The sequence below is a fragment of the Dromaius novaehollandiae genome, chromosome 10, assembly GCF_036370855.1.
Source record: "Dromaius novaehollandiae isolate bDroNov1 chromosome 10, bDroNov1.hap1, whole genome shotgun sequence".
Lineage (NCBI taxonomy): Eukaryota > Metazoa > Chordata > Aves > Casuariiformes > Dromaiidae > Dromaius > Dromaius novaehollandiae.
The window spans coordinates 19,511,181-19,537,539 of NC_088107.1; the positions used below are offsets into that span (position 1 = coordinate 19,511,181).

The following is a 26,359-nucleotide window of genomic DNA, read 5'->3' on the forward strand; positions in this document are numbered from 1 at the left end:
CCCAGCGGGAGGAAGCAAACGGGCAGGTCTGAAACCCAGCGCTCACAGCAGAAGAGTAAGAAGCAAGTCTGCAAGTGCTTCTAAATAGCAGGGATCTGGTTAAAATTCTAAAGCAAGTGTTTATTCTTCATTTCAGCTCCTGTAAACCTTCCCTTTTTCTCCGTCAAGCCTTTTACAACAGTTACAAGAGAGGTACTCAATTCCCAGTTTAAAAAAAAAAACAGAAAAACAAAACAAAAAACCCCCCAACACTGCTGGACAACTCGGGAGCATCAAGAAGGATACTGAGAAAATTTAAGTCCCAATGCAATACTAAGGAACACAATGACCTTACACAAAAGCTGCAAAATGAACTTAAGGTTTGGTTGCTAGATATCACCCTAGCAGTATATGGCTAAAAAAGCAATTATTGTGAAAGCGCTTAAGAACTGCAGCACCGTATGTTTTAAGGACTACAGTGCAACATGCAGCTCTTCTCACGTGCTCTGAGCACATTTATAAGTGCTTTCTATACATATCCATCCAGCTATTAAAGTGATAACACCGTTCATCACCTACAGAGCAAATAAAGATTATTTATTCACATTTTCTCCTCCTCCTATTTCGATTCATTTAAATATTGCCCAACCTGGTCACAGGTCTTTGAACTAATGTCTCCCCTCCCACCCCAAGTTAGTCAAATTCAAGGGAGAAACAGCAGGAACTGGACTAGACTTACTTCTCATGTAACTTTTAATTTTGAAAATGGAGAAATTTTTTGTTTTCTAGCAACCAAGACTGAGTTCCATTAGTATTTTTAACAAAATAGAAAAATAAATTGGATTGCTGTACAGGATGTCTGGTAAAGCAGAGAAATCCTCACTTTTAGAAAACTTAGGAAATACTATATATTACAAAAAACATTGTTTTTAGAATGAAACGCAGAACAGTGGTTTTACAGTATAAGCGCTGTAATCACACCGTTCCTCACTTAGGACACAGCAATAAAACCTTTCATCTCCTGAAGCAATCTAGGTAGAAGAGTAACAACAGTAACTCCATTTCGGCAAGCATTAAGAACCAGGAGAGGAAAAAGCACAGTCAAAGCTCCCTGCATCAACTTATTATTTGAGAATAAATATTTTTACAGCAAAAATCCAACCCAGCCTTTTAAAGATAGGCAGCAGAAGTTGCAGCAAGCCGCTGCTTGCTATCGGTACTATTAACTGAGCTGCTTAAAGGGAGATGACATGTTACTTAGGTATGAGATCCTTAACGTTTACTCTTCATAAAACGAAGTGCCTAACAGTGAGACCTTTGTACTCTGAAAGCTTTACAAGCAGTATCAGAGACAAGCAACCAAAGTCTTTTAGACTTGCTTGCCACAAAGAACTAACGCACCAGTGAGAGCTGAGGCCAAGCAATTGCAGTATAATCTTTCGCAGAGCAATCACGGAACAGCTTTTTGGAAGACTCCTATTTCTAAATGAAATAAGAACCACGCTGAACCAGGCTGGCTGGAACAGCACACTCGGACAGCGTCCAGGAGCAGAGCTAACGCCCCCGCGCCGGGCTGGGGCTGCAGGCTTCGTGTCGTCAGCACCCGACGGGGCCCGGCAGCCACCCGCCCCTCGGCGGCACGCTGGCAAAAGCGCAGAGCGGCCGAAGGGGAATTTCTGCAAGGAACTTTGCAGAGGGAGATCTTCGCTTCGAGAACAAATGCATCTCTTGTCACGCTCGACTTTATGAGGCTCTCGTGTTTGTGAACAGACTCTCACTGTTTTCTAATGGGCTGATTTTATCTGATGCAGTTTTGACAAGTTCTATTCACATACTCCAGCCCAACCAGAGATACACGCACTGACTTGTTCTTCCTTACGCTGGAAAGGATCAACTTCTACTTTCCAGCTGTAAACTAATAAATACTTCAATACCTTAAGGCAAGTTTCAACAACCAGTTTTTCCTCTTAAGTGCACACTATGTAATTCTGAAGCAAAACGTTACTCTACTAAAGAGATTAACATCTGTTTTGACCCCAGCTCTCCCCTCCCCAGAGTAATAACTGGCTTGCAAGGCTGTTAGACTGGGCCTAGTCTGTATCTGATACCCCGTCCTCCTAACAGTCTGGCGGCAGAAGTATGTTCACAGGTAGCTCCATACCATGATTTCCAGGTGCAGCTCAGGTATATTAGAGCAGGAAAAAAACCATGAGACCAATCAGTGGACAAAGTGCCAGGTATGCACAAACAACTATGTTGCTCAATGAGGAGAGTTGGCATTTCAAGAAGAACTTAATCTGCTCTTGCAGGCAGAGATTGCACGAAGGGTGTTCCCAGACAAGTGAGCCAAGGAAACGGCGTCCCCGGAATGAGAGAACGGAAACTCTTCCACTGGGAGCAGATCTGTGCCGGGTCTCAGACCAGGGCGAGGCACGGCAAGAGCGGGGGCGAGAGGGAGAGCAGCGAGAACCAAGAAGGACCAGAACGGCTGCTGCAAACGGAACATGGACTCAAAATACATCATACTTCGAACCATAAAACTGTACCGTGGAAGCGTTCTTTCAACAGCCTCTTCCAGAGGCACCGCTAATAACCCGGCAGATGTTCCGTTCCAGGAAGATACCAGGCATATACAAACATAAGGATCTTTATTTCTCTGAACTAACGTTATTCTTGTTCCTGAGACTTGATGGGGGGATGAGGGGCAAGACTTTTTCATTATTATTATTTTTTTAAGTCAAGGAAAACCATTCCATGCATTAGTCAATGGAAACCTGTACCCGCTAGGGATGTTTATCGCAACTGGCTCCACCAGCACAAAGCAGAGCTCAGCGCAGGAGAGCTCGATGGCACTGGGGGGCCCAAAGACCCCCTCACTCTTTCGCTTACCTGCAGGGGGTCTAAACGCCTGTGCGCACACACAGCACTGCACAGCTTTTCTTGCGCAGCGCCCAGCCCGCCGCGGGCAGGGAAGCAGCTCACGGCTGTACGGCCCCCCCGGGGGCACCCGCTCTCCCCAGCCGCCAAGGCACGCGGCCACCGCCCCGCCTCCCGCCCGGCGAGGGGCAGCCGCAGCCGCGCTGACTCACGGCCCCCGGCCCCGCGGCGCAGACACGCCCGGGCGGCCCCGGCCCCGGCCCCGGCCCCGGCCCCAGCCCCAGCCCCAGCCCCGGCCCCGGCCCCATCCCCATCCCCGGCCCCATCCCCGGCCCCATCCCCACGGGGGCCGCCCGCCGTCGCCGCCAGCGCCGCGCAGCCCGGCCGGCAGCAAACGCGGTGTTTGGGGAAGTTCGGCGAAGTTTGGGCGCGGCTCCGCTTTCCGGAGCGCGGCCGCCACGGGGCGCCCGGGGCCGCTTCTCCGCCCGGCGGCACCGAGCGCTGGAGGCGGCGGGAAGCGACGGCAGCGGAGCCCGCAGCAGCCTCCCCGCCCCGCTCCGCCCCGGCCCCGACGGGCTGCCCCGACCGGCGGCCGCCCCGGCCCCGCGTTGCCGCGCGGGTCTCACCTGGCCGGGCGGGCGCGGCGGCGGCTCTGGCGGCGGCTCTGGCGGCGGCTGGGCGCGGCGGCGGCCCGGGCGGGGTTTTGTAGGGCCGGGCGGGCCCTGCCTCCCCGCCCCGGCGCCCCCCGGCCCCCCCGGCGCGGCGCTGACTCACCGGCCGCGCCTGCCTCCCGCAGCCGGAGGAGGAGGAGGAGGAGGAGGAGGAGGAGGAGGGGGGCGGGGGGGGGGAAGGGCAGGAGGGGGAAGGGCAGGGGGGGAAGGGCAGGAGGGGGATGGGGGGGGGAAGGGCAGGGAGGCCGCTTCGTCGCCGCCCCCGCGGAGCTGCCCGGCACCCCAGGGCGAGGGGGGGGCAGCCCAGCCGGGCTTGGTTCCCCCCCCCCCCCCCCCGCTCCGTCCCCGGCGCTGCTGCGGCGGGACTCGGGCCCTTACCCAGGCGCAGCATCTCCCTGCCGGGCGGCCCGGGCACCGCGCGGCCGAGCAGCGGCCCGGACACGTCCCCCAGCCCTCCGCGCCGAGCAGCGCTCGCTGCCCCCGCCTCACCGCTGCCGCGCTGCGCCCTGCGGCTCCGGGCTCCGGGCTCCGGGCTCCGGGCTCCGGCAGGCAGCAGATCGCCTTCCGCGCTGCTTGCGGCTCTGGCCGGGGCTGCTTTAGACCAACATACTGAAAAAAATCGGCTCTCGAAATTCGGTGTGTAAATCCCAGTACATCTCAGCTGCAAGAAATTTAAGTGGCGTGTGCTGCAAGCAGTAAACATGAGAAGAACGAGACACTGCCCTGCCCCAAGGCTCGGCAGGGACAAAGCCTGAAGTTTAGTGACACTCAGGCAATCGCAACAGGCCTACCGCAGCAAGAAAAGTAATACAAAAAAGCCTCTGCCAAACCGACCCGTTACCTGAGCCCAGACACGACACCACCACAAAAGCGAGATCCTGTGAAGCAGCTACAAGCAGCGAAGGTGCAAAAGGTCTTTGTTCGGATCACCTCGCTTTGCCGCTGCAGCACAGCGAAGGGGCCAGTCTGCTGGTGACCCACAGGCAGTCAGGCAGGCACTCGCTTTGAGAATACATCCTCACAGAGTGGATTCGCTTATGCAAAGAGATATCTGCCTCTGCTATAAAGGATTTTTCTAGGCATAAAGATAGAGGGGTCTTCTGGCAGACAGAAAGGGCAAGAAAGTTTTAAGCTTGACCAGGAGCATAAGAACAGGGGTGGCAAAAGCAAGCAAGCACAAGAGACACGAGAACACGGGCTCAGAGACAAAGTAGCTGTTGGGATAAAACAAGATCACAGATACAAAAAGGAAGAAATATTACACTGGACTTCCAACACCACACGGAAGCAAAAGAGAGCGTGGAGGGATGAACCGGTCATTGCAGCAGGAGAAAGTGATTTTAATAGCCCTTTTCTGAATAAACACAAATGAGATGAAGAGGATGGCTACAGGTGAAGTATGTCACAGCACAGCATTTTTTCAAACTGATACGACATTGCATTAATTTAACACGTTAGTTTTCTTTCTGGCAAGGTTATTTCTCTGTGTATTACTGAATCTGTCTTTAAAAAATAATTCCTGGGTATCCCAGTTACATCACTGTCTGTCACTAGCGAGTTACTTTCCCCCTGCTTTTCAGGTTTCTTAGAAAAATCACTGAAGACCTGAAAAGCTGATTACAGATCAAAAATACTTACAGTCCGAGATGCAACAGCCATTCGCTACTGCAATATTCATTTAGGGGGTTTAAATAGGGATAAGCATCTGAGAAGAAGCCAGACGGCCAACCTGCCTACTAATGGATGCACAGTCCCTGAGGGATGATTTCCACCCCTCATCTCTTTCCAAACATTCTCAAAGCAAAGCAGTGGAAAAGCATTCCCAGAACATGCTGAGCTTTACCAAGGTGCAGCATGTATGTTGTGTTGTTGTATAAAATCTGCTGAGCCATATATTAATGAGCTCATTCAGTCTCAGAGATGAGCACGTTCACTCTTGCAACCGAAGGTCCATTACCTTCCGATACTTTACTGTCGTCTGTTCCAATGACACTACTTTCCAATGACACTACTAATCTCATTTCCTTAGAACAGTGTTCTCTAATAATACTTCTTAAAATTTGAAATAGTGTAGCTCATATACAATCTTTTAGTTAACTAGATCTTAACATGAACAGTTTGCAAAAGCTTTGATACCAAGTGAATTATTATTATATCTACTTTAACTACAGCATAAAAAGATTTTCCAGCAATTCCAACAACTCCCAGAAAAGGAATCAAGATGTTGTCTCTAACACCTGACTTAACCATCAATTATTCAATCTCAGAATCACACATTCACCTCAGTGAAGGAGTATCTAGTCTTCAGTTTAAGACAGACAGACATGGATTCAACTGCCTCTCTGAAGTTAAAGCAGGGACTGTTGAAGTGATTAAAGAGAGAGAGAGAGAGAGAGAGAGAGAGAGAGAGAGAGAGAGAGAGAGAAACAATAAAAGAAGAGCAACTGTTACTCACAGTCACGAAAACATGAAAAACATATTAAATAAAAGTATATTAAATATATTATACATGATGAATTCCCTGAATTGGTCTCTGCTTATGTAGGCCAGCTGACATCAAAGGCACTCAGTGGGGGAATCTGAGTGGCATGAACAGCAGAAAACACATCAGTGCTTCTGGCAAAACAGCCAGCCACGTCCCAGTACCAAGGCCTGGTGACCCTGCCCATGGAAATACTACACATTCTTCATATTGTTGAGAAAAAAACCACTCTGCAACACCCACAAGCTGAAGAAGGCAGCAGCCAGACTGTTCAGATAGGAAAGACTGCTATCTGCCAGGCAGGAAATTAACTCAATAGGAGAACAGCAGCCAAGCGCCTCAGTCAGTTTTAAAAATGAGACTTAAGTCACATGGGTTATTTCTGAAGATGTAACCAAAGCTTTGAGGGTTTGTACAGCACCTATCACAGTGGGTTCTGGTCCACGACCACCACTCCCGAGCACTGCATCAGAGTAACTGCCGTTAGCAAGAGGCTGGGACCCGGCCTGCAGTCATGACGGGCCCAGGGTGTCTCCGTGCCTGCCTCACAGATGACTTACTGGGAGGAACATGCTGCAACTGGCTTGCAGGCAAGGCAGTGCCCAGAAAGGTTTTCAGTTTGCTCTCACATTGCTTAGTCTCCCACAGCCTCTTAAAATATCTGCACAGAAGGTCATATTTCCAATAACCTGCAACTACTTCAGCTGCAATTATCTATCTGCGATATCCTGCTTGCCGCATGCTGACCACAGACATCAGAGAGAGCACTTGTAAAATGGAGCTCCCCAGAGTCCAGAGGATGGGAAAACAAATGCAATTGTACTAATTTCTCATTCCTCCTTTCCGACAGCTTACTGTGAACGTGGCTCCTTGCACACTCTTCAGTGCATGCCTGTAGGTCTATGTACTCCATCTTCTCAGACCTTAGTGACCTTGCCATCACTGACTCCCATGGTTTTGTTACTGCTTAATACTGATACCATTTTTTTCTTTACTTTTAATGTAATACACCTACACTCTCCCACCTCACCAACGCCTTTATTTTTTCTTGTCATTATTGCCTCATCGTGTTATACTACTAGGGATGTGTTTAACTAGAACATTCAATTTAAGTTTTCCCTCTGACCCAAGCTTTCTCTCTGTAATTACATTAATGGAAATGGGCTCACTCTGTCTCTCAGAAGATCTTTATTCTCTCACTTTGGTCCCCAATTGTTTGGCTCCTTCATCTACACAGATCTCACTCCTGCTCTTTCAGGATGCTTACTACAAAGAATCAAAGATGGGTTAACACTGTAGTTACAAAGGCCACAATTCTGTCAATATTTATTGCCTACTTAAACTTTTTTCTTCAATGCCCCCCCCCCCAAAAAAAAAAAAAAAAGAGAGAGAGAGAAAAATCAGGACAAAGGACTTCCTGGTTTAGGTGTGGCTGAGCCTCTATGCATAATGTTGCTTCACTCAATGTATTGTGTTGCAAGCGGATAATATGAATTCCATTTTGCTTAACATATGATCAGGCAGGCCTCTGGGTATTATTTTTGCACCTTGGTTATTTGGTCTAATTTGGAAACTCCAGTGATACAAATAAAGCTACGGCAGTAGCCCCATGCAGAATGAAAGTCACGACAGATCTGCTGAGCAGGGGAATCAGTGGATCAGAAGGTGGAGCTGAGTCCAAGCTATCTTGAGGCAGACCTAAAACATTAGATCTGGAAAGTCTCATAGAAGTGGATTTGTTACTAGCAATTAAAATGATCACAGGTTACAAGGAAAGTTAATAACATGTAGCTAACCAGGTTCCCAGGATAGTAACTTGGCAAGATTATGTCAACAGCTAGCACAAAGAAGTACTCCGGAAAGATACTGCTCACTAGACTGCATTAGTAAAACTCTGTAAACAATCAAAGCATTTAACTTCTGTTTTTTTTTTTTGGAAACGCAACGTTTTTCATTAACATCTGTTACAATTTACCTGCAGTTTTACAGAACTGTAAATCTGCTGTATGTTTCGAATACACATTGCATACCAATGTGCCATCTTTTATCTAACAAAGTACCAGAGAACCAGACCTCTTTTTAAGTGTTCCACCTAACAAGCTAATCCCTGGGATCAGCTCCATTCTCTGCAGTTTAATTCCTACACATACATGCACATTCCTGTACACACGTCATTCTACACTCAAAACTTCATTTATTTGAAACAAACCCTTTTAAAGAGCTAGACTGATCTTTGGAATGATCTTGTATATTAGAGATATTGCATATGTTTTGTTATATGTGTATTTTACAAATGAAGCATTATAGTAAGTGAGTAGCACAGGCGGCATTCAGTCTGTATCACAGAAGTTCTCCCTGGGCACAGGGGCAGGGGGTGTACTTAGAAAGGGGAAACCTGGATTGCAAGCCTTGCAGTGCTGCGGGGTTTGCTGGGTGATCTCAGCCAAATCACCACCTTCGCACCAGTTTGTAACTTTTATATTTTGACTGTTAACTCTTCAGGGCAAAGCCTAAGTATTGTACCTGTTAATGAAAATGCATACACACATACATACGTGAAAAAAATACACACTTTAGCAATCACTTTAACTGAAGAGGTGACAGGCTTTATGGCCTACGGTTAGCCTCCCACGCAGAATCTCAAAGTGCTTCATACATTGCATTCGGACCTGACAGAAAAAACTTTTCACAGGTAGTAAAACATCTACTTCTCTCCCATACCAACGCTGTATCTTGCCTGTGGCTTCCAGAAGTCTCCTTTTACCTTCCAACACCCTTTTATCACTGGACTTGTCTTCAGCTACTTTTCTATTCTGTACACTTGCAAATTCACTTCTGTCTGCTGCTCATTAACCCTTCTCTGAGACCTCCTCATGTGTTCAACCATAACATAGCTTCAACTCCGATTTCTTTCCAGTGACTTTCCCTATCACTAGTGGAAATTACACCATTGTTATCCTCAGATCTCACAACCTCAGTGAACCACCCTGAGTCTATGGGCAACAGGGAGCTAGCCTAGATGAAGACCAAGATCAAGAACAAGATGTCTGGGTGATAATGGATCTGATTCAAGAAAAGGGAGTAGCAAAGCAGAATACCAGCTGAAACTATAATTATGAGGATTCAGTCAGGAAGGAGCTCGTTTACATATGCACACAAGCTAATGAAAAAAAGCCTAGTTTTTCATACACACACACACACACACACACACCCCAGTTAAAGTCACCACCAGTAGCCAAAGAACACATCAAGGTTGAACGACCATGGTGAAATCTCTTTGTGCTGGTTGTCTGCTGTTAACAGAAAACAACATGAAATCATCTATGCTCCAGGCAAGAGTTCAAAAGGAAGGAAGATTCTTCGTTACTCTCACCTAGCCGACACAAACAATAAGTGCTCTCAAAGACAGGCCAGCAACTTCAGAAGGTACCCTGTGACCAAACCCAGGCTATCACATTTTCCTGACTACTGACTGACATGCCAATAGCCAAGTCAGCAGACATACACATACTTATGTGACAAAGAGAGTCAGTGAGTGATACACATCATGAACAAATGATAACCAAGCAATGCAGACACTTTTCTGTTCTTTAGCATGTACATAATGGCTCTGGCACACATTTATCAGAAGTATTTATAGCATCCGGAAATACTCAAGCTCAGTTTGTTTTCTAAACTAAAATGCTAATCGCTAGCATTTTGGTGTTTCAGTGCGCAGCAGGGAAGTAATAATCCAGTGTCTGACTATGAGAGGTTGCCTAGATACATACACAAACAGAAGTGAAACACACTTGCCAAATTCCTTGCACTGGTATTGGCAGCATGAATAAACTCAGCATCTTTGCAGTGAATGAAACAGCCACAGGATGTACAAACAAACAGTCACTTTGTGTGTAACCATGTTTCAGTGAATTTGCTCAATTCCAAGGGGATTTCCTCATGCCCTGCTCGATAGCCAATTGCCTTTTTATCCTAAGATCATGCAATCTATGATACCACAATGGCTGTAAAGCGTTGCTCAGACATCACTTCTAATTCAACCTCACTGTCTATTCTCATCTTATTATGAGTAACTTCAATCACAATTTACTCTACTCAGGGGCTGGAGAGTTGCGATTCCATCTGAAACTAGATACCAACCTGTCTTTGGTCCTACACACATTAATAGGTTAAAAAGATGCATCTCCCAAAACTGCTATGATGAGTTCAGTTTTCCCAGCAGCATCAGCATAATGCTGGTAGTATATACACAGACTACCAGTATATTACAGCATGAGGAGAGGTTTTGAACACATTTAGATGACACAGTACTTAAAATTATCGTAGCTGCCAACTCTACAACAGCATTCCCCAGACTGCCAACACACTGGAAAACACTGTAGGAAATATTACTGGTGTACACAGAGTCCCTGACATCACCGGGAACAGAACAGCACGCATAATCACTACAGAGCTTGGTCTCTCCTGCCAAAGGGATGGAACCAGCTATAAAAGAAGGAAGCTGCCAAAAATCCTCAGGGGAGTTTTTCCTAGGAATAGAGTTAAAAGGTTTCATTTAAAATCAGGTCTGCTCTGTTCTATTGTCTCCCATTATTCTGTGCTTTTTCCACTCTGTTGACTCACAATACAAACAGCCCCATGTTCTGGATAAACTTCTGTCCGCTGCCAAAATGCAGGGGAGGCTGTCACACCTTAAATAAGTTGCCAAGAACATAGGGAATAATTTTGAAAGTTTCAAGGAGTCTAATTAGGCATCATCTTAAAACAAATTCTAAACAATCCTTAAACAGTGTATTCCTGTGCCAAAATTGTAGCCTGGTAACTGCATTCTGCAAATAATTGCTCCTTTCTGGTTAACAACATGTAACCTTTGAAATGGACCATGAAAATCAATTAAAATATAAAATCATTTGCCACTTAAAGTTCACTGACAAAAATCTGCATATTATTACTACGGCAGCATGGAACACATCTGCAAATCTCAGTTAAAATTAACAGTTCTTTGAAATGGCAGAAAAGTTGGGTGGGGTTAAATATATCAACTCTAAGTACAGAACAGCACGGACCACTTCAGATTTTGAGCCAGTTCTTACACGATCTGAACTTTATTACTAATTAGAGTCAGCTTTGGCTGCATTGCCTGGGGAACAACTGATGTCTTGCGACACAAAGGAATGTCACAAGTTCAAAAATGGTAGCTTTCTGATTAAATCTATGTACACTTATGTCTTTTCTGTTCTTTCAAGTAGCATCTCATAACTTTGGATCAAATTTAAGGCAAAGTAACTTGATTAAAAAAATAGTTGATTCAGTGAGGGAATGGCATGAAGAGATTCATTTCTGCTAGGCAGGCTAAGACTTGTTTTTCCATGTCAGAAGCACAGGTATGAATTCTAAAACCAGAGACTTCTGCCTTTAAAGGATCAGAAAAACGTATCGGTAGCCTGTAGTTTTAGTGTGAAGGACTGCATGTAACGCTTAACATTTTCATTAGTATTTGCTTTCACATAAGCCTCCGATAAACACTTCTAGAGGAACTGGACAATTTCTGACTGCTGTGTCCTGCATACTAGTGGCTAGCGCTCCCAAAGGGACCAGCTCCAGAACCCTGAGGAAATGAAGGAAAGGGCTGCCGTGATAGCAAAACTAAAGATGGTTTTTAAACAGGTCTTCAACACTAAGGTTTACTTTCCTGATGCTACTATCATGCAGGAAGTCATTAACACATCAATAACCATCAACCTTCACTCCGTATAGAATAACTGACTTTAAAGCAGCAGAGAAAAGGTCAGCAAGACTAGCTAACCAATCTACAAGACATGGAGAGACAGACAGCTGTCCTCCTTCCTGTGGAGCTGGAGGCTGCACCAAAGAAAGCTTTCAGGATAGTTTTTAGAATAGGAAAGCTAGAAGTTCAAGGCATAGTCTGACGTGTGCACACAGAGCAACATGAAGCCGCAAGAAATTTATTTGGTATTTAAAAGCCAAAGAAAGTTGTATGATGTTTTATCTTCTCAATCTGTCTATCTGGGCTCAAGGGAAAAATCTTCTACAATTGCAAGATAATGCATTCTTTTGATAAATATGGTGAGATACCATGCCAGATTTTTATCTTCACCGGAGAAGGCAGGAGACAAACTTATTCACGCACCTGCATATAAATCTATTGTTTGTTATTAAAAACAAAAACCGGCTACAATGACAAGTCTATTGACCTCTTAGTTTCTTTTTCCCCATGGCCACTGATACCATCAGTGCAATGTACTCTCCAGATTTCTTGACCTAAATACATTGGCTTTTGGATTAAACCAGTCAATCTGATCAAATTTATTGAGCATTCTGCTTAGGTTATCCACAAAGATGCCAAAGAACTTCAATTATGATATAAGCACTTACTAATTTTTGACTACAAAATCCTCTCAAAGTAGCATCTGTAGCTATCCAGCTACAGATTTTATACTTCCATTTTATTTCCTTACTCAGATATTAACAGAGAACACCCAGATAGCTACAGTAGACTACTGTGCTCCTTTTGTGAACCAAGGGAACAGAACTGCACAACTGCAGTACCAGACGCATTACCTATGCAGTTTGGAAAAAAAATGGGTTTTGACTATTCAGGTAATTTTTAACATGGCTATACAGTCTCCTTGGTGGAAGGGGTAAGGAACAATGGGATACCGACAACTTCTTTCTTCGCTCTTTTTATGCTTGAATTTGACCAGACTTGTAAAATGCTAAAGTGCTCTGTCTACTATGCAGTATATCCCAGAAAAGACAGACCAAAGAGTGACTTAGTTCAGTAGAAATTATTTTTGCTTTCTTCCTATTTTTTTTTTAATCTGAAATGCTTGTGCAAAGATTCAGTAGGTGGAGGTTTGCAAGTAGCGACACATCAATTACAGGAGGACTGGCACAGAGGTGTTCACTCAGCTATTGGATAAACAAGTCTCAAAGTCTGCATTAAGATAAGAGCCATGACCTTGTGAGCAGACTTATTTTTCAGCTTGCATCATTACTCCAAATCCAATTTTCAGTGATGAACTTCTAAGCAAACATTCTCACTTTATTCTGTAGATGGTTTTAAATGGTTTCTGAAAAAAAAATACTTTAGAAGTATTTATCACAGAATAAATTTGGCTACATTCCGTATTAACATGGATATTTACAAATTTATCTACAGAAAATCCTTGTGTCCATCCCTCTATATTAAAGCATACCAGAAGGGAGAATTGATATGGGAGGCACTACGGGATCTCAGCAACTCCAGCTATGCTGCATCATTCCTCTAAGAAAATGGCATGGATACACTGAAGACAGCAGTGACAGTGGTAGCAGCCAACTTCAGGTGAGGCAAGATTAACAGGGACAAGACTTCTTTAGATGTATTTGGGAAAACAGACAGGATCTCACTTACACAAGTGTTTCCTAAAAGCAGAAAGTGAAGGTAGAAACAGCAAGCTAAACACAAATTGGAAACAACTGTTCCCAACAACTGGATCTGTTCCAAGATGTACTTAATTTGCCATTTTCTACTTCAGGTTCAAGCCTGAAAAAACACTTGCTTGGGCAAAAGCTAGTCTATTTTTCTCCTTTCTTTCAGCTGATCATCTAAAGATACCTGTATACAGAACTCTGCATAAATTCTGAAAGGAACAAAGAAGCAGGGACTACAGGATCACAGAAGATCTTCATAAGGAAATGCCCAAACTCTCCGACTGTGGCTGTGCAGAGAAAAGGCAGTCTACACTACTGTGACCTCCTTATCAACATTATTAGTACATTTTGGTTGAATAACCATGTTGCCAACAGATTCCTATTCATGACCGTACTAGTGTGCACCAGCTGAAGTTAGATAACAATCGATCTTCATTCAGCCTTACTTTATTTTTGATGTTGTTTTGCTGGGGAATTCACCAGCTCTTTTTCCACCTAGACGTACAAATCTTTCTATTCTCATGATGCTCACACGGGCAGTTGCTAGCAAAGGACTGACTGCATGAACACAGCAGTATCAGTATTACTAGCTACACAAGTCTATTTGCTGTTTTTCTGAAGGCATCGCTTCCTAAAACCCAGCAATTACATGAGAATCTAGGATTCCTTGAAAAACATGGTGGTGGGGAATGGGAGCGTGTAGCTCTCAGTTTAGGGTTAAACTGAGCAATAACCTGAGTCGCCTGACATTTAGCGTTAAAAGGCTTGAAATGCCCTTGAAACACTCAAAAAACTCTCAGAAGTATGTCAAGGTTTATTAAAACTCCTAATTATTTACACTTTTAGAGTCATTATCTTTGTACAAACAATACTGACTATCTGGAGTGGTAGAGCTTGCTCTACTTCCTTCTTCATGAATTATATTCATTTGGCAGCAATTAAGAAATGAGAAGCACTAACGGTGTACACACTTATTTTTGAGGCACAGGCAGGTAACATCATCCTAGCCATTCACACCGCTTTACAACAGGAAATCTTACGTATATGTGGAAAACTGTTTAGGTAAGTACCTCCGAGTAAATTTTAGTGAAACTGAGATGCATTCACACATCTTTTGAAAAAGTTGCTTTGAATGTATCCATACAACTATGATGGGGACACCCTGAAGTTAAAGGAAGCTGGCTTGTTTGATTGGATTATATTGCTTTGCTCAACAATATTAGTATAGTTTTCCTTTTGGCTCTTCTGAACAAGAATACTGCCCAATGGAAAATTAAACAAATGGTCACTGTCTATTAGGGCAGTTGTAAGAAATAAATGTACACTCTAAAAACATGCTGTGAATAAACAGAATGATGTGGCTGCTATATTTTAAGGAATCAGGGAATATACTGCTGGGTTCGGTGATAGCCCCATCTTTCCAGTCTTTATAAATTACATTATTTCCCCTCCCTCCCCGCCCCTCCAATTTGGGAGTTAAAAATTGCAATGTACTTTGAATATTTTTTGACATCTTTTCATCATGAACAATAAAAAGAAAGGTTAAATTTTCTTTGAATTGCCTTTACTGTTATACTTCATACAAAACTACCATGATGCCTTGAGAAGCAATGGAGCTTTCATGTCCTTTTTTGGCTCCTTGGGTAAGCATACTACTCCACAGAAGAACTAAGTATCAATACTAACAAACGCCCTGCAGTCTGCACTAAGACTGATACTGTACGTACTTAGTGTATTTATTTCACTAAGTTATTCTACAAACCACTTAGAAAATGGCAACTTATTGTTGCAGTTTTGTAAGGATTAAAAAAAAAAAAAAAACACACTGCAAGGTATAGGGCAATGGTGTCTTGTCAGTCTTATGGCTGGGGACAAGTTTGCCTTGAAGAATTAGTTGTAAATTAGAGTAGCCTTGAGATTATCGACAGAGGATCCCCAGGAGATTCAGAGTAGTTGTGATCAGCTTTTTGTCAATGACAATCCTTCACCTGCAAAGTACATAGGGTATAAGTCAAACGTTCTCTGCCTAAATAGATTGTCACCTGGCCACCAAAACTTGTTCTGTAGCATTGCAAAGGAAATTTAAGTTGGGATATATAATATAGCAATGCATATTTGAAAATATTTTAATCTAATTTTTTGGCATAGAGAAATGGAATTTGAACTTGTTAACAAAATTTGAGAATCTCTGCAGATAAATATAGTTTAAAAGCAACTAAAAAACCCCAGCAAACATGCTTTTAGCATAGAAAATTTGAAGATACATGAAGCAATGCAGCACTTCTAGAAAGGACTGTGCCCTTCCTTTTAGGAAATGCTGTACTTAGTTTAAGAAAGAGGGAGCTTAGTTATGCATAGTTATAACTCAATAGTTTTAACTATTTGAGAAAGTTATATACCCAGTCAAGCTTAGATAGGGGAGAGATTTAAAAATGCTCTAATTTATTCTGCTATTAGAACTACAGGCAACTTAAATGGAGGCCAGCATTAAACATTTGGAAAGACCAAGTCTGTACTGATTTTTATCTTCTTTTGGAGACTAGCTGCAATTTAAAATACAGGGCAAAGCAAATAAGAAACAAAAGAAGTACCTCTTCAAATGGTTCAGTGTTTGCTATTAAACTTCACTGCATGGGGCTGATAGAGTCACTTGCTGTTAGCTGGTAGCTCCCACATGCCAACACAGGAGTAGGTGTTTTGTCACATAGTACCAATTCTTCTCTGACTTCCAGCTGCTAGGCTACATTACAAGACAGTGAAAAAAACATAATAAATATTTTCCTAACTTTTTTTTTTTAAATAAACAATGTTTATTGCAGCCCTAGAATGTTTTGCAGTCAAAAAGAAAAGGTGAGGTGGTTTAGGCAGGCACACATAGGAATGAAAGCTGTTCATAAGTGATCCATTAATACATAGTACAAATAAAATTCAAAAACCAGTTATTACTGCAGAAATAACGAAAGGAAGTTAGATTTCACAAGCAATACGTACGTCACTGCAGTTATTCACGCTAAGATAAGGAACTGAAAAAGTTTCATGCTTTTGGATTTATGTCAACCAATAACCTTAAATGCCAGGTAAGAATTCCCCTTCCAGTCCTCCAAAACTAACTTCAAATTGCCTATACATTATACAATACTATCAGTTTAATCCCCTAACAAACACCAGTGAATAGAGGAACTAGATTTAATATCAGTGATCTCATACAGCATGAAAAAACTTATATTCTAAGCAGGTTCCTTCCATTTTTAACGATACGGTTAATGGCTCAAAGTTGAACTAGCAGCTAGTCAGGAGTGGAGTTCCTCAGGCGCCAATACTGGGTCCAATACTATTCAGTATCTTTATAAACTATCTGGATAACAGGATTAAATCAACCTTTGCCAAGTTTGCAGATGACACCAAACTGTGAGGAGAGGTAGATACAGCAGAAGGAAGAGCCGCTATTCAGAAAGACCTTGTGAGGCGGCAAGTTTGGCCAACAAGAATTGCATGAGATTTAACAAAGATGAAGTCCTACACTCAGGATGAAATAATCCCAAGCAGCGGCACAGGCTGGGGTGTAGCTCTGCTGAAAAGGACCTGGGGTCCTTGGGGGCACCAAGCTGAACATAAGCCAGCAGTGCACCCTTGCAGCAATGAAGGAAAACCATGCCCTGGGCTGCATCAGCAGGAACAGCCAACAGATCAAGGGACGGGATTATTCCACTCTGCTTGGTGCTGTTTGGGCAATACCTGGAATGCTGCGTCCAGTTTTGTTCGAGAGAGGCATGAAAAGCTGAAGAGAGTCCAGCTGAGGATGACAAAAATGCCTGGGGGTTAGAGCCTTGACAAATGAAGGTCGAAGTAACTGGGTTTGCTCAGCCTAAAGAAGAGATGGGGGGAGGGAGGCTTCCAATTCCCCAGGGAGACAGTTACCGAGAAAAAACGGATGTACTCTTCACAAGGACATGCAGTGATACGCGAAAGGCAATGAGCACAAGTTGCTTCTGCCAAAATTCCTTCCAGATATAACCAAAAAAACATCTATAGCATGAGAACAATTAAACATTGTAATGTTCAGGATTTGGCTTGACAAGGCTATGAATAATCTCATCTAAGGTTGGACCAGATGATCCCCAGAGATCTCTTCCAACCCAGACTTTTATGAAATCATTGTATAGAATTGCAGAGAAGACAAGCTGAAGCTTTTAGCTAACCATGAGATCCTTCCCAAAACAATCAAAAGGACAAATATCTCATCTATTGCTCTATTTCAAGCAATAAGCTTGATAACAATGTGGCCGTTTCTTGTTTCCTTACACTTCAGCAAGGATAAATTCCACTTGTCCAAAATGAAACGTACAGAGCTTTGAGACAGTCCTTGAAAAGACTGCAAATCAAATGACATTTCTGAAACTCAGCTCTGAAGCAAAGCTGAACATACACTATTTTAAACATCTATAGAATCCAGTAGTCACAGCGTTTAAGAAAGGTGCTAGGGTGGAAGCACACCCCTGTTCTTCACTTTATTAGATACCCCGATTGCAACAGTTGTTCTGCTTCCCTTACATTAACACTGGACTACAAACATCTGCTCTGAAAAATCTAACAGATAACTGCACACAGAGATCATTTTGAAACCAGTCTGATCAATTCTACAGCAGTTAGGACTTCCAACTTGGAGACAGGGGAGCATGCACTTCCCCCTTCATATCCAGATAAATCTAGATAAAGAGAAAAAAACTAATCAGGAAAAAATACACCTAGAAGGGTTCTTAGACTGGAAAAGCAACATCTAACCACATAATCCAAATACTTATGTAAAGGATATTCTTATATTACAGATTCTCAAAAAGCAGTAATTACATTTAAACATAAATGAGCCACATAAATAGCAACATAAACGTACACAATCCATCCCAAAGCTGAAGACTGAAGTTACAGAACAGGACTGTGGGAACTGTGAAAATCTCTTCCCAGTTTCAATGGATTAAGACCACAGAGAACATTAGTACTGGTTAACTGCAGAGCAACAGCTACCCGGAAAGCAAGACACTTACTCTTCTTCAGCTGTATTTCCTGGCTTTGCACAGCTTTATCACCTGGGCTACCTTGAGGAATTTATTTTTTGGTGGTATCATAACAGAATCAGCTTTTCTGTATTCCTTCCTCCAGATAACCGTCACCATGGAAAAAATCTATATAGAACTGGTGACTCAGCAACTGGTATCCAGTAAATTTTCTGCTTTTACTGAAATCTTTCTATGAATTGTTTTGTTTTGCCATTTCTCTAAACAGACTGGTCTGAATTAATGAAATGAAAACCTAAATTTGAAACCAAAAATATACAGATGTTCAGTAATCACAATTTGTACTTTTCTTGGGCTAGTTATAATAATTTTGTGCAAAATTTTCTAAAACTAGAACAGTAATATTATTTCAGAGACTTCTATTGTACAGTCTTTAACAGGATTATGAATTTATGAACTCAGAATAAGGCTCTTTCAAAGTTCAAACAGTGTTTGATATAAGCATGTTACTCCTTCTCCCCCCTCCTCTCTTTCCAAACTCCTCTTAGATGCAAATACAGATGGAGTATACTTTGGTTCAACAGCTGACTCAAACTGATGAGGGGCCATCAGCATTTAATAACACATTCTGCTTCAGAACCATTTCACTGAGTGGGATTTTGCCGATGCTGTTATTAGAGAAAATAATTATACAATTTGATTTTCAATACAGACACCACATTGAATCACAAAGCTGCTTTTTAGGCAAAGTAACAAACTCGCAATAGATTTTACTCTATGATGCCTCATAATCCTCCATTTTTATTTCACCACTTACAGGATGTTGAAAAGCAAGTCAGTATTTTGTGGAACGGGAATATGCAGCAGAAAGATTATCAAGGGCATATTGCCTTCATGCTGTATCAGGCTCCTACCTAAAAGGGCAAGTTTTGCTCTTCATATGGCATTAGAACTTGCACTGCTCATCCTGCAGAACCTTGTGCGATAAAACCTTACACCAGGATTTGGCAGACTATGAAAACAAATTATACGAAGAAGTATCTCCCCCCTGTTGCTACTGCTGTTCAGACACAGGGAAAGGCTGCAGTCTGAGCTAGGAGGAGGTACCAGCCCTTAGCAGAAGCAAACTGGTTACTTTTCTTGCCCATGCAGATCTGGAATGCATCCACAAGCATGCTAAGACAGAAACCCCTCTGCTGTTACAACTAACAGTGACCCAAGCAACATTGTCTGGTGCCAATGTTTCGAACCACTCTTCTTGGGCAACATCCCCAAGATCCATTTTGGCATCTTCAAAGTCAGGGAGAACAGCAATCTCCTCTCGTGCATTAGAAAGCTTCTTATGCCATACCTAGCTTAAAAAAAAAAAACAAACAAAAACCCCACAAAACACCCACAAAAAAACAACTTGTGTACAAATTTCTTGAATGTCAGTGCTGTATAGCCATGACAAAATGAACAATCCACAGTTCTCAGTAGCATGTATTCCACAAACCTAATGACAGATTCAAAAAAACGTGACATATGAACAAAACCAGAGGATTTGAAACAGCTAATCCACCCTACAGCACATTATGACAGTCACAGATAATCCAAAGGAGAACAAATCAAAACATAACAACAAATGAAAAACCTGCCTCATGTATTGTATACAAACCCCAGATTCCCTATCCTGAATAAATAATAGGATATAGTTTTAATGTCATTATTATACTGTTAAAAGATAGAAATAAGTCTTTCAGGCACCTAGATATAAGAGCAAATAGCACATACATTTCTAACACGTGAAACTACATCTAGAGACTGAACTCCATACTTGTCTGGCTACAGTTTTTATATCTCCACACACTGAAAACTCTGCTTTGAATCCCCACACACAGTTATTTGGCAGAAATGACTCACAGCTAAAATATTCCTATTATGGGAGCTCACCAAATGGATTTAGGACTTTTCATCAGGAATACTTACAATTTACAAACAGCTCTAAGCTAATCCAGCCCATTGTTAACATATCTCCACAACTAAAAGAAGCGGAGGCTAAAAAATTAACAGAGTGAATAATACTATAAATGGATCTAACAGTGGGGAGAGGAAAAAAAAGAATCGGGAAGTGTTTTCTATTTCACAGAGAGCAGTTTTTAATGTAATTCATTGTTTAAGCCTACTTAAAGAACTTGTCTTCAGAATTTTATAAAACATATAACCCAGTAAACAAATATTTTATTTATATTTCCATAATACTAAAATGCATCATGTCAAGACCAGAGGAGCAGAAGAACTCTGATCAGATGTGTGCACTTAATACTTTATTTAGTCCAAATAAAAGACTTGGAAGAAAGTCTTTGTTAAGGCCCTTGATTTTCATGTTAGCAGTTTAAGCATGCATATGAACAGCTCACCAGAATATCGTCCAAACCAAAACTGGTTCAGATTTAAAACCGGTTGTGTGGTTTACAACGGAAAACGGGAAAGAATTTATTGGGCTCATTCTTGAAGCTTTCAAGAATACAAGAGCTCTTCTAAAAACAATACTCTTGAAGGAAGTTACAGGCAGAAATCCAGAAAACACAAAACAAAACCTATGATAGAGAAAGTAATTTTGCAGCCTCAATTTCAAATACTGTTTCTGTTGAAATTTACTATTTAACACTGAAAGTATGTACTGTAAAACAGCTACAGGGCACAGAACTCTTCCTTAACAAGCAATTCCTGTTAGCTACAAATGCGTTACAGATTATGATGCACTCTGTCAGTACATTCATAAAAATTTTAATTCTTCTACACAACTGTTATTCACTAGGAAGCAATGTGCCATCACACTGCTTGGCCTTTTGCAGGAGCTAAGTATTCTCTTCTCCTAACTTCATTCTGTCAGTTTGACTCCAAATTTCAAGTGAACTGCTGAAACACAGCATAGGCAGATTGGGTTTTTGGAATTATGACTAAGGTCTCGACTCTATCATTTGTTCCTTCAGGCAAACTTAAATATTTAAGTAAGCACTATTGCTATGCAGTCTTATATGAGATTTAGGCTCTAGTTATTCAGTAATACAGTAAATAATAATATCTGCAATACTCAGTTTTGAAGATATGCCAGAATCCAAACAATTTTTGGAAATTGTTTTTGCAAAGTATAAAAACAATTTTAAACTGTTTCATACTTTGCTGTATCCCTAAGTTTCCTAGTAAAAATTTATGGCACATACTTTTCAAACATGCACGGCTTTTGTGCCCCAAACCTCATTTGCTACATCATCCTAAAAATAAATACCTTTTTATAAGTAATATGACTTCCTTTAAAAAAAAAAAAAAGTAGAACATTCTGTTAAAATGATTAACTAATTAAATCCAAGTTGTTCACTTTATGTACATTACCTATGAAGCAAAATGTCATTTAAAAATATATCAGAATGCAAATCTGTAGTAACTCTGGAAGAAAAATTAAGAAAGCTGAAAAGGTGTTTTTTCTTATTGTAGTGATATCAGATATTGCTGTCTACCACTGCTTTATTCTTCAAGCTGCAGTTTTTCTATGAATGAGACCTATAGAAGGTACTATTGTCCCCTAATCTCAGCTGCAGACACTTGCCTTTTTCCCCCTACAGCTAAATTAGAGATTTGCACTTGAAATGCATCTACCAAGGTAAGAAAGGGTTAAAGGTTTGTAGAATGTTTCAGTCTTCCTAAACATGGTTGTGTAGCTCTCTCCTCTGCCAGGCTGTTCTGGCTCCTTTGATGCTGCAAGAAATTCCCAGATTTTTTTGGTTTTGTCTTGTCCTTCTCCAGTCCATATTTACCTCAGTAAGGTTTGGCTATTCCTACTTCCTTTATTTCATTTTCCATTTTTTCATCTTCAGTCTTTGTTTGCAGTAATTCTTCTTCGGTTTCTTTGCAGCCACACCTTCATTTCTAACAGGCTTAGCTGGATTGCCTTTTGTTTCCATAGCTACTGGCCTTCCCTCACTGGGTGTGTCCAGTTGTGCTTTTGCCCCAGTCATCTAGACACATGTTGGTAGAGAATAAAGAGAGACCTGGAATTAAAAATCTTACATCTGTATTAAGCATAAATACACAAAACTGCCTTCAGAAAACTGCCTTCTAGTTCTTGTCGATCAAGCCAGACTCAGAGGCTATGTCTGGACTGTCGGACAGGCACACTTGGTCTTCCTGTCACCCCAGGGATCTGACCACTCCTGCTCCTTTCTTGCCCACATGCCTGGATTTCCTTCTGGCAGAAACTGAACTGCACAAGGGAAGTAGGAACTGATGTGCACCTCAATTGTGCCCTCATACAAAGTCAGGATGTGGCCAAAACATACGACCAGGCCTAAAAAGCATTTCATAGTCCACTAAATGAGGCAGTTAGCATGCAGGTTTTACACAAATCAAGAAATCTACACTGAAGAAAAAAAATAATGCTTGAAAATTTTCTTACTTTAAAAGTGTCATACTACCTGTTCAAAACATTAGAGCTAAGAGTGTGACCTTAGAGAAATTTCCAAAGCATGATATGCATCATCTATTAACCAGCCTCAATTACAAAACAGGCTGGGATCCTAAAATTTTTTCTACAGAAATTCTATCAAAAGTTTCTTTAGATGCAGACAATTAATCTTGCTTCTCATACTAAGTTTTATGCAGTTAAAAAAAAAAACAAAAACAAAAGCAAAAAACCCCACACCCAACAAGAAAAAACAGATCTTAGTGATTTAGGATATATGAACGCTCACTTAACCTAATGAGGTCTGGAATGAAGCTCATGTTCAAACATTTAAAATGATGCGCTTCTTTAAACTGCTCTTGTGAAGAAATGCAGAATACACATGCTCCGTGAGGTTCTTCATTTTCCGTAAAAAGGCGCAAAATGGCCAAGCACAACTGTATGTTTATACCTGAGACACAAAAACTGTATTTTCCTAAATTAAAGTACTCCCATACCTCTAGATACAAAGTAACATATTGCTCTTATTTCAACAGTATCATGTATAAATTGTTACTATCATTTTACTGTATAGGGAACAGCATAGCAATGAGAATGTAAGTTTCTGTATGTCAGGGAAGCCATCTGAACTGCAGTGAAAGTTTCCTCAAGAGCAGAAGAGTTGAGCGCAGAGACAGGAGATTAATGGCAATTAACATACTTTAGAGGGCCAAAAAAAAAAAAAAAGCCTATTTTTGTTGCAGAGAATCTTTGTTATTCCTAAATGAGCTTTACATAAAGTGACAAACAAGGCTGGACCCAAGATACTCCACTACCTGCTGAAATCAGGTATCAATTTTCATTAAAGAGTACTTCCCTCTGGCTTTCTGTCTTGTTATACGATTATCCCACACCTAATAATGCAAAAGCTCGGACAGTTTTTTTTCTTGGGGCTGATTTGCTCACCACCTCTCTCCTGCATGGCTTCTCTGATAAAAGTACTATGGTTCAGTGCTCATTGCAGCCCTTCTCAGAGCAGCACCCTCTCCTCTACCTAGCTACTTATTTTCACGAAACTATTTAGATTTCAATGTCTTTGAGGCCTCCAAGACGTGTCAGTTTTGGCTGAAACAGCCCAGTAAGTTCAAGATTTTGAGATTTGGGGGTAAGAAAGGGGGAAAAGGGGCGAAGTTAGGACTGACAAACAGAAAACCACGCTAACAGGTCCTTCCTGAAATTGTTTGAGGAAAAGGTAAATGAACAAAAGATACTATCATAGAGACAAAACTAGGAGAAAATTCTTGTAAATGTAAGTATGTCTCTGTGCAGCTGTACTGCAAACCCATATAATACACAGCTTTTAATAAATGCATTCACCACATTCTTTTGCTGTCCAAAAGTATTATTAGTCCACATAAATTTAAGATGCAAAACTTCATTTTGAAAGAATTTTGCCACCAAATGGGGAAAAACTGTATTTCTAAAAAAAATGCATCATGTACACTAGAGAACTGGAGTGATAGCTCAATATAGTTACTCATGGAATGGACAGTGAAGGTAAGATTCAGCTTACCTAATTTCTACCTGTCTACCTTTGAGCTAATCATCTAGACTCCTTCTGTAGTCATTAGAGAGAAAATGAATACTCTGCAGCATGAGACATCTAATCTACTTAAGAGGCCTATCCTGGCGTGGATATGGATCTCTATAAAACACACCTTTTCTCTCTGTTAAAATAAATAGAGTCCAGCCTAACAAGCTTAAATGTTCTTTTCCATATTGGAAACATTTACGTCTAGGTGAGAGAAATCCTACTTGAAATGAGTTTCAGGAAAAAGGCCTTCCTCTTCCTGCAGTGGACCCAGTACTCTAAAGGGTCTCTCTTACCCCCAAAGGTGACAGACGAGTACAGCAGCTATATCCAATGGACTGAACTAGATTATTTCAAAATAATTAACCTGATCTTCCACCAAGCATGATACTGACCTTCTGTTTCCGCACGGCCTCTTGGGGTGCAGGTGGAAAGGTGCATGGGACTCTTCCATGGCTCATGTGATAGGGTAAAGGGAGGCTGGGATCCAGAGGTACCCAGGGGACTGACAGGCTGGCAGGTACAGCAGGCAGATCGCAGTGAGCCTTATGCAAGTTATAGGATGCTCTGGTCGCCTTGTCAAGGGAACTCTTATAGATTGCAACTGATGAATCTCCCGCAGCATGCGTCAATAAATAAGAGCCCTCCTGCAAACTGAAGCAGTACAGATCAAAATTTAAGACTTAAAATACTCTTTAAATTGTTTTGTTTTGTTTCATCTGACCATTTGATCAGGACAAGTATTAATTTCTTAATGGCAAAGAAAACATCTTTATATATTTACACATCAGTCCCCGTTTCATAAAAAGACTACAGACAAAAATGCATGAAGTGTATTGATAAATACATACTAATTTATGTATTTATAATGTATTTACAACGTACTAATTTATCAATGTATGGTTTGCCATCACTGATTATTTGTGCTCCAGTTCAACAAAACATTTAAACATGCCCTGAAAGCTACCCATATGCAGCAAAACATATAATTTTTTATCTAATAAATGCCTGAGGACACATAATGCATATATGCATATCAACACAAAGAAGAGAAGTGCTTTAATCCATACAACATGAGGCAGGTTTTCAGAAACATAAATTTCAACCAATTCCCCATATCAAAAATCTTAGTCACAAATCAAAGCTACCGACATTAAAAAGCACAAGAAAATGTAATGCAAAATAACAGGCTCCACATACAGTGAAAGAAACATGCTTCACAAAAAATTATACATGCAAGGTGACATGACAAGGCTACTTGCAGCCTGAAAGCAGCTAAATAAATAAAGAAAATGAAGCAGCAAAAGAAAGGCTGCAACTTTATGTATTAAAAAAAAAAGTCTGCTGTAGTCTAAGCAGAAGGGAACAGAAACAAAAAAGTCAGTATCATTGCTACATACTAAGCAAGAGACTTTTAAACAACAAAAAGACAAGTTTTAAATGTCAGCCTCCGTATGTGATAGTACAACTCACTCCTTGAATCATTTAATCAGTTCTGGAGTGTCAAGTCACGACATCTCTCGAGGAAGTTGTTCATAAAAATCAAGTTCTTTTTCTTTTGCATCTTTTATTCAAAACCAGTAACCCTACGTGCATTTTTACACGCTACTGCATTATGCTACACTAGATTTGAAAGAATCTGTAAAACTTTTAGGGTACCCAAAGAAACAATAATCAGAGTAGACAACCATTCCACAGAAGACAAAGGATCACCTGGGTAATGTTGCAAATAGACACAATGAACAATAATGGAGCACTTACTCAGACACTTTCTTCAAGATGTGATGAAGTATATTTAATGAATTGGCAGGCCTATAAATAGAAAAAAAATTACAAATATTACAAAAGTAGTAACTTGCAAGACTTGTTACAGTCTCAAATTCATTGTTA

General features: G+C 41.4%; 2 protein-coding genes across 5 annotated transcripts in view; both read right to left on the reverse strand.

The window, feature by feature from the left end:
- ANXA2 (annexin A2) overlaps window positions 1–3,606 on the reverse strand; it is a 33,315-nt gene extending 29,709 nt beyond the window's left edge. The window contains exon 1 of the mRNA XM_064517495.1: window positions 3,483–3,606. The gene's annotated coding sequence lies outside the window, so the exon portion shown is untranslated. The remainder of the gene's footprint in view (window positions 1–3,482) is intronic.
- Window positions 3,607–9,199: 5,593 nt separating this feature from the next.
- Window positions 9,200–26,359, reverse strand: part of ICE2 (interactor of little elongation complex ELL subunit 2) — a 39,081-nt gene continuing 21,921 nt past the window's right edge. For 3 of the 4 annotated variants that reach the window (XR_010390799.1, XR_003261237.2, XR_003261239.2), the window contains 5 exons: window positions 26,231–26,281; window positions 24,865–25,123; window positions 22,256–22,456; window positions 16,038–16,186; window positions 9,200–15,434 (listed from right to left, as the gene is read on the reverse strand). Coding sequence is in view for 1 of the 4 variants with exons in the window: in XM_026113448.2 (XP_025969233.2) it covers window positions 22,286–22,456; window positions 24,865–25,123; window positions 26,231–26,281 (481 nt within the window). In the remaining 3 variants the exon portion in view is untranslated. Of the gene's footprint in view, window positions 15,435–16,037; window positions 16,187–19,864; window positions 22,457–24,864; window positions 25,124–26,230; window positions 26,282–26,359 lie in introns of those variants that run through there. The other variant, XM_026113448.2, reaches the window with a different exon arrangement.